This window comes from Vipera berus (genome assembly GCF_964194415.1).
Source record: "Vipera berus genome assembly, chromosome: Z".
In the NCBI taxonomy this organism is placed as follows: domain Eukaryota; kingdom Metazoa; phylum Chordata; class Lepidosauria; order Squamata; family Viperidae; genus Vipera; species Vipera berus.
Window position 1 is genome coordinate 14,500,390 of NC_138205.1, and position 15,193 is coordinate 14,515,582.

Genomic DNA, 15,193 nt, shown 5'->3' on the forward strand with positions numbered 1-15,193 from the left:
TGATTTATCACTTGTTGCTTGCATCTACACTGGGAGCTTATGCACCGCAGATAAACTCCTTGTGTGTCCAATCACACTTGGCCAATAAACAGACCCGTCCTGTCCTGTCCTGTCCTGTCCTGTCCTGTCCTATCCTATCCTATCCTATCCTATCCTATCCTATCCCAAGGGGGATCCCGACCGCGATAGGCTCCCTTTTCCAGCCGCGCGTTCCGTTAAAGCAGGGGTCTTCAAACTCAGCCCTTTTATGACTCGAGGACTTCAACTCCCAGAATTCCTCAGCCACCATGCCTGGCTGAGGAATTCTGGGAGTTGAAGTCCACGAGTCATAAAAGGGCAGAGTTTGAAGACCCCTGCGTTAAAGCGACGGGGATGTCCCGGCTCTAGGAGGGCTTAGTAGAGGAAGAGGAGGGGGAGTGGGCGGGACCAGAACTCGGGCGTCCAAACCCCTGCTCGGGTCGGCGCCTCTCCCGCGGTTGCCCCTGTCTGTCCGCAGCCGCTCACTCTCTCCGCCAATTACAAAGCGGGATGAGGAGGGGGAGCCGGCCACCTCAGCCAATCTGCACGAAGCGACCGCCTTATGTCATTTCACCCCCCCTCCCCTTCCCTCCCCTCCCCTCCGCCCAGCATTCCTCCCGTCCCCTTCGGAGCCTTGCCCCCCCCCACCCCCTCGAGGCAGGGTCGCTACTTCGAAAGGACGGGCGGATCGCGCGGGCTTTGGGGCGGCTGCCCAGGGCGGGGCGGGGATTCTTGGAATCCCTTTTTGCCTGGTTCTTCTCCCTCCCTCTTCCCGCCCTCCCCCCCCCCATCGCCCTGTTCCCCAGCATCGGCGAAGATCTCCCCCTCCCCTCCTCTCCAGAGGCCCGGGTGAGCCCGGATCTCAGGAAGCAATCACATCCTCTCGCTCAACGTCCTTCCCCGAGTGATCCCGATCTCCTTCTCTCGGCCACCCCCCCACCTCCCGACTTCAGCCCAAGCCCTCCCCTTCCACCCGTCCCAAGCCTCCCCAACTCTCCGGGTTGCTGCGCGCAAAAAAGAAAGATCGCCTGGAAAGGAAAGCCACCCACCCACGTGGGCGGGAGAAGCAGCTGTTGTTGTGGGTCCCCACCTCACCCCGGCTGTGGAATGAAGGCTAAACTTTCAGGTGAGTGTCAAGACAGCCAAGCGATGGGGCTCCTGGGGGGTCAGGGGCTCCTGGGTTCAACCTGTCAATCTGGGGCCTCTTTGAACCTCTGGGAAGAAGCCTGCCTTGGTGAGATTGATTCCCTTTTTTAAAAAAAAAAATACAGGTAGTCCTCGACATACGTACCACGACTGAGCCCAATATTTATGTTGCTAAGTGAGAAATTTGTTGGGGTTTTGCCCCGTTTTACTTGCCACATGTGTTAAGTGAATCACCGGCAGCTGTTAAGTTGCTAACGCGGTGCTTAAGTGAATCTGGCGCTCCCCATTGACTTGGCTTGTCGGAAGTTTGCAAAAGGTGATCACATGACCTTGGGACACAGCAGCGGTCATAAATATGAACCGGTTGCCAAGCAAGCATCTGAATTTTGAACATGGGGATGCCTGCTGCGGTCGCAACTGTGAAAAATGGTCCTAAGTCACTTTTCCCAGTGCCTTTGTAACCTCTAACGGTCACTAAATGAACTGTTGTAAGTCGAGGACTACCTGTACAGGCAACCTCCTTTATTTTCTAGCGATCACAGTCCAGACAGGACTAGGTCTTGGGGTCCTACTTTGCATCCTCTATGGAGATACCATATTGCCTTTAGGTCCTTCTGGAAACAAGGGTGATGCTAAGAATTTAACAAAAGTCTGGACTTGCTTCAAGGATACAGCCAATTTATGGGAGGGCTTTGAGTGCTATACTCAAAATTTCACCTTTTTGTTTATGGATTTGTTTTCTATCCCGTCTTTATTACGGCCTCGTTGACTTCGTGGGGCTGTCACAGAGTAACTGATGGCTGGCAGTTGACAAGTTACTTGCTTTCCAGCAGCTATATTAAAGAGGAAGATTGCTTTTAATCTGGTTTCTCTCCCAAAGCCATTTATTTTTGCCTGAGCGTTCACGATAGATGAGGACAAAGGGAGCACAGAAAAAACCTGGTTCAAGGGAATGAATCCCTGTTCTAGAAGCTCCCACAGAGGATGAAGATGGGAGCAAGATAAATAACCACGAACCTTGAACATCTCCTGCCATACACCCAATTTAAAAATTCCAAACATCTTATATTTCTTTCTACTCCAACAACCTAGTATAGGAGAACCCGAGTAGAATATGGGAGGTTCTTAGAATATTTTGATATCTAATTTGGACCTTATGCCTAACTTTTTAATAGATTCTCTTTCTTCCTTTCTGTATTTTCAGATGGATGAACCACTGGTGAAAGGTGAGGGCAAGTCCTGGGAATCCTTGGGACTGAGTGCTAGACTGAAGAAGGGAGTGGAAAGGATACGAGAGATCAAGGTGCACAAAGCCAAAATTTCTAGGGAACAAAGCCATGTGTTTTTTCCTGAAGTTTGAAGGAACCAGCTGGATATGAAACAGGCATATTTTCCTTGGCTGTAATGGGATTACTGTAAGGGACGTGGTGGCTCAGTGGGTTAGGATGCTGAGCTTGTCGATCAGAAGGTCGGCAGTTTGGCGGGTCGAATCCCGAGTGCCGCATAGCAGAGTGAGCGCCTGTTACTCGTCCCAGGTTCTGCCAACCTAGCAGTTCGAAAGCACATAAAAATGCAAGTAGAAAAATAGGGACCACTACGGTGGGAAGGTAACAGCGCTCTGTGCGACTTTGGCGTTTAGTCATCCCGGCCACATGACCACGGAGACGTCCTCGGACAAGCGCTGGCTCTTCGGCTTTGAAACGGAGATGAGCACCGGCTCCTAGAGTTGGAAACGACTAGCACGCATGTGCGGGGGAACCTTTACCTTTTTAATGTGATTACTAAAAGCATGGTTAAGTTTAGGGTGACAAATGCCTTGTGCATGACTGTAGACCACACAGACTTGAGCAAATGAGTGCAGGAAAGAAACAAAACCAGGCGTTTAGAAGTTGTGATGTGAAACACATTTGGCATTTCAAATGCTTTCCCTGCGAAATGTAATTGGAACATATATCTAAGTCTAAAATAAATAGGCTTGACTTGCTGAGTGTTTAGCATTCATGTTGTCGTGTTTCAATTCACAGAATTCCTCGTGGACACTTAGTTGTAGCAATTTACAACCTAGCGATCACACCTCACTGTGTAAATTCTTGCTTTCATTTGCATGAGGAACTTGCAAACTGAAATATGTTGTTGACATTAACTTTTAAGACTGGTCGTCAGATGTTGTGTCTGTCTCTTTGTTCGGGAACTAACTGAACCTAAGGTAAATGCTGAATCTCTTGTTCTGCTCCTTTGGCTTTCCCAGCTGGATTCTTCTTCCTTCCGGGATAGATTGCCTGCCAGAGTGCATGGTAATGAAGAAAAGCGATTGATTAGAGTAAAGACTGAAAAAAGGGAGAAAGCCGATCTGGAATTTGAGATGGAAATTTCTGCAGGCGGAAAAGTGGTGAGTGGAGACAAGGAAGACAGAAACATTGAATGTCTAGCTCAGGGGTAGGCAACCTCGGCTCTTTTATGACTCATGGACTTCAACTCCCAGAATTCCTGAGTCAGCTATGCTGACTCAGGAATTCTGGGAGTTGAAGTCCATGAGTCATAAAAGAGCCGAGGTTGCCTACCCCTGGTCTAGCTGGATGGGTGGAGGAACCAACTTGTAAGGAAAGAAGTAGTTCTTTAAAGATGGTTATTATTATTTGGATTGTTTTGTCTCTGCTCAAACCAGCTGGGTCCTGCACCTTCACGAGGTTCTTCAACTCAGGAAGAGATGAAGGTGGAAACTGAGGAGCAGAAGGTACAAGAATTTGAGGTGCAGAAAGTCACCATCCCAATAGAGGGTTCGGTGAGTAGTAAGGAAGTGCAACTGTGGGAACTTCAAGAGATGGGATGGTTTACTCCTAGCCCAGGGGTAGGCAACCTTGGCTCTTTTATGACTCGTGGACTTCAACTCCCAGAATTCCTGAGCCAGCTATGCTGAGGGGAGAGTTTCCAAGCTGTGCCATGCTGGCTCAGGAATTCTGGGAGTTGAAGTCCACGAGTCATAAAAGAGCCGAGGTTGCCTACCCCTGGTTTAAGGACTTCTGCCTTGAGCGGAGACTTGGACAGGAAGACCTCCAAGATCTCTTCCAACCCAATGATTCTGTAATTCTGTACCTTGAGGAATGGTTGAAACTTGCCCTGAGCTTTGTTCAGCAATCTTGGGAATATGAGGTTCTCCTTTAGGTCCAGACCTATACCCTGAAGATAGCTTTTTGGCTGAACCTTGCAACAGCACGACTTTCTGGTTATTTGATGAAATAGTTCCGCAGCTATGCATCGGGACTAAACATAGCAGAGTTCCCAGGATCTGACTGTATCATGGTTCACGTACATGTCACACAGAACATATTTTACCCTAGTCTTTGAAGGAGAATTTGGCCAGGTGCCTGTTTAACTTCAGAGGGCTGGAGCACTGGTAAAACTCCCTTAAATCAACTTCCAAGTTTGATATCCTTAAGATGGGTCAGGATTGCTTTTTTCCAGAATTCCCAGCTGATGTTATTTAGATTTTTTTTTAGTTCTTTTTTCCTGTGCCTGTTGGATTCACCCACCTCTTGTATACCAGAAGAATCCGTGTGGGAGGAGACAAAAATGTCAAGATGGCTGCAGTGACTGCAACCAAAGCCCATCTCTTTGCACATGACAGATTGAAAATGGGTGGGGCTTCAACTTTGTGGTTATAGCTGCCATCTTGAATTTTTTGACCCTGCCCTTTTAGGCATCTCTGATCCACACATAATAATAAATGAATGTATAAGAGGCCCACATATTATGAAAAGTTGAGCCTAAGTATGAAAAGTTGAACCTAAGTTTTTATCTTGGATGTTGAGCAGAACATAGCACATATTAGTTCCTGGGCTGATTGAGAAAGAAATTCTAAAGTTTGCTTCCCTACCTCAGGATAGAGTTGGGTGGCTGATAGTTAAAGTGATAAGAAGGAAAAAAAATAATTTTCCATTTCAGGTTTTCTAGAGTAGCACCCCTGACCTTATTTCCTAGACATCTCTGTTCACCAAAGAGATTTGAATTTCCATTGTACAATTGAAAACAAAAATGAACTTGTAGACTGGTGATCTTTCCCTATTCTGAGGCAGAAAGAGGGAGGGGGATGTTAAAAGTCAAGATGGTGGCCACAAGAATGCCCATACAGGAGTCCTCAATTTACAACCACAACTGAGCCCCAAATTTCCCTAGATAAAGCAAGACGGCTATTAAGCAGGTTTTGTATCATTTTACTAACTTTCTTGTCAGAATTGTTAAGTGAATCACTGCAGTTGTTAAGTAAGTAACATGGCTGTTAAATGAATCTGGCTTCTCCACTGACTTTGCTTGTCAGAAGATCACAAAAGGTGATCACATGATCCCCTGAATATTGCAACCGTCATAAATACATGCCTGTTGCAAGCATGTGAATTTTGATCATATGACCACACGGATGCTGCAATGGTCATAAGTGTAAAAACTAGTCATAGGTGACTTTTTTCAGTGCAGAATGTTCACTAAACAAACGACCTGTAAAAAGTGCCTTTGTGGGCAGCATCTTAATTCTTTTTTGACCCTTTTCTGCAGAAGCCCCTGCTTGTAAAAATTCCGTTAGCTACAGTGCTTGGGAAAAATGCCACTTTTGAAAGGATGGAGCACAAATAAGCTGCACTTCCTGAGCACCCATTTTAGAACGAGGTCTAGGCAGGTGTGTCCTTTTTTTTCAAAACCCTCCTCCACGCTTTCTTCTCCATTCCTGCAGTCTTCCTCTTTGCACCCAAACACTTGTGGCGTGTGTGGGAAGAGTTTTAGCCGCCGCTCGAACCTGGCCAAGCACCAGATCATCCATACGGGAGAGAAGCCGTACCGTTGCAATGACTGCGGCCGCAGCTTCAACCAGAGCTCGGCACTCACCAAGCACCAGCGGACGCACACCGGGGAGCGCCCCTATGTCTGCGGGGACTGTGGCAAGGCCTTCACGGCTAGTTCCAACCTCCTCCAGCATCGGCGTTTCCACACCGGGGAACGGCCCTATCGTTGCGAATTGTGCGGCAAGGCCTTCTCCCAGAGCTCCAACTACAACCTGCACCGGCGCGGCCACACAGGGGTTACGCCTTACCAGTGCAGCGTGTGCGGTAAGCGATTTACCGGGAGCTCATGCCTTACTCGCCATCAGCGGACTCACACCGGAGAGAAACCCTACCAATGCCAGGAATGCGGGAAGCGCTTTTCGGGGAGTTCCACGCTGGCTAACCACCGGCGTACCCACATGGGTGAGAAACCCTACGGTTGTGTTGAGTGTGGCAAGAGGTTCACCCACCACTCCAATCTGGTGGACCACTGGCGGGTGCACACGGGGGAAAAGCCCTACGTGTGCACCGAGTGTGGGAAGAGCTTTCGGCTGAGCTCGCACATCATTCGCCACCGTCGCACTCACACCAACGCTCGCAGCCCCAGCATGAGCCATGACCTCCTCTGCGAGGTTGACCCGGCTTTTGAGGATGGCGGCATCGAGGGCCACCACGATGGAAGCATTGGGACGCCGCGCATGACTGGTCGTGATACTCTGTGTGCCGATATCAGTGTTACCAATGGCAATAATAGCTCTGATGAAGAAGGCAACCGGCTTCTTATCTGCGGCCACTGTGGTAAAGGTTTTCACCTGGAGTCTAGTCCCCGAAAACCCAACCAAGATGACTTGGCCCTGGGGGAAGGGCCTTATAGTTGTACTGAGTGTGGTAACAGCTGTTGGACGTAGCTAGTTCCTTAAGGTCCAGTTGCAAAGACCAGTGTATAAGAAAAGAGAATGATTAATCTGTCAGTAACAAATTGGGACATAGATTAGGTTGGACGGGTAATTCTGGCTCCTCGTTCACGGAACGGGCTAACATTTGGCAAGGGGCTGGCCTTGAATCGGCTTCTTTGGCACCTTGAGTTCATCTCCAAATTCCTACCCTGGTTTCAGGTGTGAAATTTAGGTCAGTATTTTTTCAATCTTGGCAACTTTAAGAAGGGAAGTCCACAGGTTTTAAAGTTGCCGTGGTTGAGAAACAACAATCTTAAGTAAAAGGGTGGATTTCTCCGCTCAGATTTCTTTTCTGGCAGGGAAAGTTGCAGTGACCGAGGGCATTAGAGAACAGGTAGAGAGGCCTGTTGGGGCTTGTCCCATTGAGCGAAGAGTAAATAAATAAACAAAAGACTGGCTTTGTATCAGTCTCTCTCCCTCTCTCTCTCCTCACCTCAATTCTTCAGGAGCTTCTAGAGTAGCTGAAAAAAGTGAAGCATGACATGGATGTAACCTAGTATACTGCAACGCTAAAGAAGTTGAGAGGAGACTTTTTAAAACTTGTCCCTTGGTCCTGAGAAATAATTTGCTTTCTAATAGTGGCTGATGTTTGATTGCAACGCAAAACAAGCTACACGCTTGAAGAAATTCCAGATGGACAAAGCAAGGTTTTGCTGAGCCACCAGGCAGGAATCCGATCACCGAAGCAAGCTTATTTTGTTAGCATGCGTATAGATTTTTTACATTTCCTGGAACTTTATATTTGGGTCCATGTTTAGCTTTCTACAGGAGACACAAAATGTCCCAAGATCGCACTTGTTTTCTCCAATACCTCGGTTATGCTCTGAAGAGCAGCCTTACCGATTTTCTATTATAGAGACTGTTTGAAAGGCCACACTTATTCTGCTTGGATAAAAATTGAAAACAGTATCTTTAAAAAAAATGCACACTAGGCTAACCTGAATAAATCGTGCCAATTAAGCCTGTTGTAGAAGGCTGCTTATTGTGTGTTATTTCGCCTGTTGCCCCAAGTAAGGCAAGTATCTCTGTAAATGGGAAGCCTCAAGTCATGAACATTGCAAGTCTTGATGATATCCTTAGTTAATTTTTGGTCTCAGCCAGCACCAGCTCACACAGTACAATAGCCACACAGGGAGTCTCAACTTACAATCACAACTGGGACCAGAATTTCTGTTGCTAGGCAAGGTGATTGTTAAGTGAGCGGCATCTGATTTTTATGACCTTTTTGCCATGGCTGTTAAGGAAATCACAGTTGTTAAGTGAATCATACAATCGTTAAGCGAATCCAGTTTCCTCTATTGACTTGGTTGTCAGAAGCTGACTGGGGAGGTCACAAATGATGATCATCTGACCCTGGGTTGCTGCAATCATTGTAAATACCTGCCGGTTGCCAAGCACCTAAATTCTGATCATGCAACTGGGGATGCTGCAGTTGTCATAAGTGCGAGGACCAGTCAAATCAGATTTTTTCAGTGCCGTTTGTGACTTTGAACAGTCTCTAAACAAATGGTTGTAAGTCAAGGACTATCTGTAGTTTATTTTACCTGAATTTATTGAAGGAAACAATACAGCTGATTAACACAACATATTGCTTGAAAACCACAAAGCTCATGATACTTGAGTTAGTCACTATAGCCATGGAGCAGACTGTTCTGTACCATCAGTAGGGCTATAAATGGTGAATATGAACTAATCTTTCTTGAAGGACGCGGTGGCTCAGTGGGTTAGGACTCTGAGCTTGTCAATCAGGTTGGCAGTTTGGCCGGGTCGAATCCCCAGTGCCACGTAGCAGAGTGAGCGCCTGTTACTCGCCCCAGCTTCTGCCAACCTAGCAGTTCGAAAGCACGTAAAAATGCAAGTAGAAAAATATTTATTTATTTTTTTATTTTAAATTCCATTTATATCCCGCCCTTCTCCGAAGACTCAGGGCGGCTTACAAGCTTAGCAGTAGCCTTCATTCTATGTATATGCCTGCTTATTAGGGCTTTCACACCCCTCCCAAGCGGCATTATTACAAAGTCAGCTTAATTGCCCCCAACAATTTGGGTCCTCATAGGGACCACTACGGTGGGAAGGTAACAGCGTTCCGTGCGCCTTTGGCGTCTAGTCATGTCGGCCACGTGACCACGGAGACGTCCTCGGACAAGTGCTGGCTCTTCGGCTTTGAAACGGAGATGAGCACCGGCCCTTAAGAGTTGGAAACAACTAGCACGCATGTGAGGGGGAACCTTTACCTTTACCTAATCTTTCTCGACCTCAGTAACTTTTAAGATGTGTGGACCAATTTTCAGAATTCCCCAACTACCTACCATTATGTTAAGAAATCTCTCAATTCTGTAGAATGCTAATACTCAAAAAGGTAGCTGCAATATTTTTCCCCACTTCCAGTTATGCTGCCCACTATATTTTCTGCTATCCCATGTAGCAGAACAGATTAAGCATATTTATGTATATTAAATTTCTTTCCTGTGGCTGTCATTATATAGTCTCCCACAATGATATAAAGAAAAACACTCCTTAAAAAGCCAGCAAATAATAGCAGATTAAAATAATAAATAGAAGACAAAGAGTGGCTTAAGGCATTTCAGAATTATTTAAAAAGTTTTAAAAACAGACTTGGTTAGAAAAACACCTTTCCTGAATCAGAGTAAATGAGCACATAGTCTGGGGGGAGGGGCCATTCCAGGAGATATTTAAAAGGATCCTTAAGATTTGTCAGCAATGATGGTTTCAGATGCAAACTTCAGTTAATGGTTAGAAAGTGCCCGGTGAATACAGTATGTGAGCTTTAAAAAAAAGTACCAAAACTATGAAATTACCAAAGCAGAAATGGGTCATTGAATCATTTTCAGATCAAGTAAAATACAAAGCTAACACTTGATTCCAAAACGGCAGTCAAGCAGGCAGATACAGATAAAATTGTTTATTAGATTTGTTTGGCATCCATCTTGGCAAACTCCCCGAGGTGACTGGGCAGCTTACAAATATTAGAAGTCACTACAATTTTGAACAATAAGTACATGTCCTCAATTTACAAGCATTCATTTAGTGACTGTTTAAAGTTGCAATGGCACTTGTCCAAGTGAGCCAAAAATGAATAAAGTGCTAAGGTAATCAAAATAATTCAGTAATCCCATCTTTCCCCTGTTGCTTTTTTCCAAACAACTTTTTGAAATGATAGAATTGGAAAATACATTTTTCAGATTAAAACATTCTAAATTGGTTTACAAATATGACAGTCTGATTCCTGAAGCTTACTTTCTTGTAAAAAATACAAGAAAGAATTTGAAAGAGGGAAGACAAACACTATTAAAGGCACTGAATATGTGAAATAATTGTTTTGTTTCTGAACAAGCAAAAGACATGTTTGTATCTTGGCTGCACTGCACAAGCCTTAGGCTATGCTTGGGTGATATTTATACAAGTAGTTACTTCACTGTATTAAGATGTTTCTTAAAGATAATACACATGCAAATAATACATTTTGGCTAGTAGGAACAACAAATACAAATACATGCCTGTAATAATTCATTATATAACTGATTTTTTAAATTAGTCCACTTAAGGGAAAAAGAAGCCTCAGTGGAAATAATCTTTGTTACAAGAACATCACTGAAATAAATGGTGCAAATTCTATCAACTTTCCCAACTTTTTTTAGCTTCTGCATAATTATACTCTTTGGAGGTGGTGACATGACATGCCAGGAGGGGGGGAAAAAGTGTCTTGCTATTTATGCTCCTTCTTTTTAAAGAACTTCCTAGGAGTAATTTTCAGTCTAACAATGTTTCTCAACCCTGGAAACTTTAAGATGAATGGACTTCAACTCCCAGAATTCCATGCTGTCTGGGGAATTCTGGGAGTTGAAGTCCATTCATCTTAAAATTGCTAAGGTTGACAAACACATAGGTTGGTCTGAAAAGTGCTTCATTGAGAAATGAAAAAAAAATTATAGTGTGTTTTCTCCATCACAACAATCTTAAGTTGGACTGAGAGCTTAATACTTCGGGCAGAGGATGGACTTGAACCCACATCTCCCTACTTGTCCAACACCTTAATCAATCCCTCATCCTAGCTCTCCAGTTGTTCCGTCCAAGTTTCTATTAATTTTAGCCACATCAGCTGTTTGATAGCAATTACAGCCCATCAACTTAAAAGATTTCAGTCTAGGAAAAGCTGGTCTGAATCCTCCTTTGGACTCTTTCATATTGCTCTCATAATCAAAATATTGAGGATTAATAAGGTTTGTCAGAGACCGAGACCTATATTTCCCCCCTTTGAAAACAGCTGGATCTTATGAGAAAAAAATTGTAAGAGTTGAGTGCTTTGTAATGAATTCCAATAAATGATGAATGGAAAGGAACTGGAAATCAGGATTAAATGAATGCAGGCAACTTCAAAGATGTATACAGGTAGTCCTTGACTTATGACCACAATTGAGCCCAAAAGTTCTATTGTTAAGTGAGACAAGTGTTAAGTGAGTTTTGCCCCATTTTATGACCTTGCCACAGTTAAGTGAATCGCTGCAATTGCTAAGTTAGTAACACAGTTTTAAGTGAATTTTAATTCCCCATTGATTTTGCTTGTCAGGTTGCAAAAGGCAATCACATGACCTCAGGACACTGCAACAACTGTCATAAATATGAGTCAAGCACCTGAATTTTGATCACATTATCAAGGGGATGCTGCAAAGGTCATAACTCCGAAAAACGGTCATAAGCCTTTTTTTCAGTGCCATTGTAACTTAGAATGATCCTTAAGTGAACTGTTGTAAGTCAAGGACTACCTGTATACATCTGCTTTTGTACATGTCCCTATATTTATGTCCTGGTGTACGTTTTTAGGTAAAATTGGAAACAGTCTTGCATAATTCTGTTGCTTCGCTGCTGTCACCTTTCTTAGGGTGAACATCTCCATGACCAGCAATCCTGCACCTGCCTCTCCCTTTCCGATATAGCCCAAAGAGCTTTTATCATTAAAAGATGGGAAGAGCCAACTAGGGATAAATGCCGAAGGAGGGCAGGATGCGGATCCAACTCTCAGGAACACAGTTCTACGTTTCTTTCACGGAATATACATTCTTCTGCTTGAAAATGAGAGCTGTGTTAAAATCTCATTCAGGTGTAGGAGCAAATGAAATAAAGCGTGGATTAAAAGCTAAAGTCCAGGAAGGTGAGTTGGGAGGCATATGAATTTAATAAAAAAAAAAAAATTTTACAATACATTCTGATCTTTTAATACCACAGGGGTCTTAAAACTTGGCCCTTTTATGACTTGTGGACTTCAATTCCCAGAATTCCTCAGCCAGCAAAGCTGGCTGAGGAATTCTGGGAGTTGAACTCCACAAGTCATAAAAGGGCCAAGTTTTAAGACCCCTGTAATACCATCTCAGGCTCCGCTCGTCCTCCTCCTCCTCCTCCTCCTCCTCCTCAGGATGATATTTTGTGTCACGCTCCTTCCGGCAGAAGAGAGAACCAGTCAAAGAGTTTCCGGTTTCTCCACCTTGATTGGTGGGTCTTTAAACGGGAAACAGCCAATGAGAAGTGTCCCTTAGTCCCCTCTAGCCAATCCGCTCTTTCCCCAGCCTCTTCCTGGACAAATCTCCGCCCGCCCCCCCCGAGGAGCGGAAGGGGTTCCGTGTGTGTTTAGATGTAGGAGAATGGGGGGAAAAGGGTCGGTTTTATGCTCTGTGTCTGCGGAAGAATCTTTCGTTTGAAACTCCTTGAAGCTGCGTTTCTCCCCCAGCCCCCCTTTCCGCCTTTGCCTTGCACCCTCTCCTTCCTTGCTTCGGTTCTCCCCGCGATTCCTAAGTTACCATCCTGCATTTGCCTGATGGAGGGGCAGCACATAATGGCCCAGGTCCACATCCAAGCCCCTTCGTCCAATTCCGTAGCCGGGGAAGAATCCAGGCGGTTGCCGAACCCCGTGCGAGTTGCAGCCAGGGAAAGCATGGCCGGAGGACGTCTCTTGGACAGTCACAGCCTGGATGGGATAAGCCAGGTGTACGGGGCATCCAAGAGCCAGGAAGGAAGGAGGGCCACTATATCAAGCGCCTTGGAATTGGAAGGAACAGTGAGTTACGATGGAGACCTGACACACTTTGTGGCCAACAACCTGCAAATGAAGATCAAGATGAGTTCTCGGGGCAGTCTGGACGATACAGAGCCCGCCTCCTCTTCAATGTCATCTCAACACTCTGTCCGAGGCAAAACTGCAGACATCCCTCCAGTGGACCCACAGGTCCTCCGAGATCTGGAAAGGCTGACCACGGATGTGGCCCAGAGAGTGGACCAGATGTTGAGAGCTTTGAACAGCGCGATCCAGAATATGACGGCGCTCAGTGTAGGATACATCCAGACCTACCGAGATGCAGTGGACAGTTTGGGTGAATCCGTGGATATGAGCATCAAAGGGATGTACACTCTGATGGCCAGGTGCGAGGAGCTGGACCGCTCCATGCAACCTGTTCACATCCTTGCTAAGCAGATCCGGGAGATTAAGAGGACTCTGGAGATCTTTGAAGCCGTCTGCAAATAAGGCCTTGTTTGGAAGGGATTAACTTGTGGGGAGTAAAGAAGAGTGAGCATTGGACTGCCTGGGATTTGGGCTTTGAAAGGGAAACTTGTGTTTTTATGAAATATTTCAAGAAATAAATTATGGCAATACTGTCCTTGTCTCCTGTTGTGATATTTGCCCTTTTCAGTGTTTACTAAACCTTTCCCAACCTAAATCAGAATGTTGGAGACCCTCCAATAATCACCAGGATTTTCCCGTCCATTTCTGTGGCTGTTTCCCCCCCACAAAATCTCACACATGCTACACGGTCTCTTGTACTAACAATGGTTACCACTATCCATCAAAATATTGACATGCAAGGCAGAAAATATTTTAGGCTCTCAAGAGTAACTTCCAACTCTTCCTGCAGAGTCCCTTTTTTCACATTATACCTAAATCCCGTTATTTTTTTTTCCATCATAAGACTATACCAGGGGTAGGCAACCTTGGCTCTTCTATGACTCGTGCACTTCAACTCCCAGAATGCCTGAGCCAGCATGGCTGGCTCAGGAATTCTGGGAGTTATTTTATTATTTTAATTCCATTTATATCCCGCCCTTCTCCGTAGACTCAGGGCGGCTTACAAGCTTAGCAGTAGCCTTCATTCTATGTATATGCCTGCTTATTAGGGCTTTCACACACATCCCAAGCGGCATTATTTGAAGTCCACGAGACATAAAGAGCCAAGGTTGCCTACCCCTGGACTATACCCTGAACCAATAAGTCTCTCAGGAGACCTTATAGGCCAGTCACACTCAGCCCAACCTACTTCACAGGTTTGTTGTTGGGAAAACAGGAGGAAGACGTGTGGGATATGTTTGGTGCCTTATTTGCAAAAATAATAAAGCAGGATACAAATTTTATCATTTATAAGCTGCTGTGAGCTATTTGGGAACTGATTACACGCCATGAATTAGTGTTGTTGTTTTTTTCCTCCAGAACTGAGCAGCTTAGAAATTGCAATCATAAATAAATAAAACCCTAATGTGTCACATTCAGATTAAGCGTAGGAGAGCTGAAAATGAACAAATGAATTGGGGGGGGGGTCTTCATTATAGCCGCCTCTCTTCTACGAGACACAAGACGGAGGAAAAACAACCCCGAAGGGTGAGAGATAAGCCGAAGAATACACGCGCCTCACTCGGGCTATTTATAGAGCTGTCCGAGAAGGGGGCGGAGTTAAGGACGAACGCGCGCCCTGAGCCGTTGAACGCCTCCCTCGCGCCCTCTCCTCCTCCTCCTCCTCCTTCCCCCCACCCCCCCGAGGCGAAAGCCCGCCGTCTGTAGTAAAGTTTTCACCAGGTGCACGAAAGGGGTGTGATTATTTTGGCGGGCGCCCAATAAAATATCGGGAAACATTTCAGGATCCCAGTGAGTTTGAATGAGGCTTCGTGCTTTACATATGATAAAAGAGGGCATGTTGTTTATAAAATATAGAATATGCTAATATGCTATTTAGGACAGAACTAATAGAAAATGTTGGGGTGGGGTGGGGGGAAAGCAGATGCAATTGAGAAAGAACAATTTTGGTTCTATCAATTATCAAACCTGCCCATGTTCACTTGGAAGTAACATGGGTTATTTTTTTTCATTAATGCAGAGTCTGGCTTCTAGGGTGTTCTGCACCACTGATCTGTGCTCAATTGTACACAGGTGGATTTAAAAAAAAGGGGGGGGGATGAAGGTTGTGAAGGCCAAATACGGCTCTT

The 15,193-nt window shown here is 45.3% G+C and overlaps 2 protein-coding genes across 5 annotated transcripts; both read left to right on the forward strand.

The window, feature by feature from the left end:
- Positions 1-911: 911 nt before the first annotated feature.
- Positions 912-8,450, forward strand: LOC308677724 (uncharacterized protein). 4 transcript variants are annotated; one of them, XM_081344371.1, is made up of 5 exons: positions 912-1,144; positions 2,369-2,467; positions 3,413-3,553; positions 3,830-3,913; positions 5,888-8,450. In XM_081344371.1, the coding sequence occupies exons 2-5, from the start codon at positions 2,369-2,371 to the stop codon at positions 6,881-6,883; spliced, it is 1,320 nt and encodes a 439-aa protein (XP_081200497.1). In that variant the 5' UTR covers positions 912-1,144; the 3' UTR covers positions 6,884-8,450. The 4 variants fall into 4 exon arrangements, with proteins under 4 accessions (XP_081200497.1, XP_081200498.1, XP_081200496.1 ...); XM_081344372.1 differs by having other exon boundaries at positions 3,830-3,898; XM_081344370.1 differs by having other exon boundaries at positions 3,830-3,946; positions 5,888-7,909.
- A 4,113-nt stretch (positions 8,451-12,563) lies between these two features.
- On the forward strand, positions 12,564-13,584 carry LOC308677282 (BLOC-1-related complex subunit 6-like). The gene has a single exon (XM_081343542.1). The coding sequence runs from the start codon at positions 12,612-12,614 to the stop codon at positions 13,464-13,466; it is 855 nt and encodes a 284-aa protein (XP_081199668.1). The 5' UTR covers positions 12,564-12,611; the 3' UTR covers positions 13,467-13,584.
- Positions 13,585-15,193: the final 1,609 nt, after the last annotated feature.

What these genes read in the sequence shown, in the direction of transcription:
- LOC308677282 (XM_081343542.1), top strand. Translation starts at nt 12,612, where the DNA reads ATGCTCTGTGTCTGCGGAAGAATCTTTCGTTTGAAACTCCTTGAAGCT.
- LOC308677724 (XM_081344370.1), top strand. Translation starts at nt 2,369, where the DNA reads ATGGATGAACCACTGGTGAAAGGTGAGGGCAAGTCCTGGGAATCCTTG. An exon ending in AAAGGATACGAGAGATCAAG is followed by an intron (nt 2,468 to 3,412) that starts GTGCACAAAGCC and finishes TGGCTTTCCCAG; the next exon opens with CTGGATTCTTCTTCCTTCCG. An exon ending in TTTCTGCAGGCGGAAAAGTG is followed by an intron (nt 3,554 to 3,829) that starts GTGAGTGGAGAC and finishes TGCTCAAACCAG; the next exon opens with CTGGGTCCTGCACCTTCACG.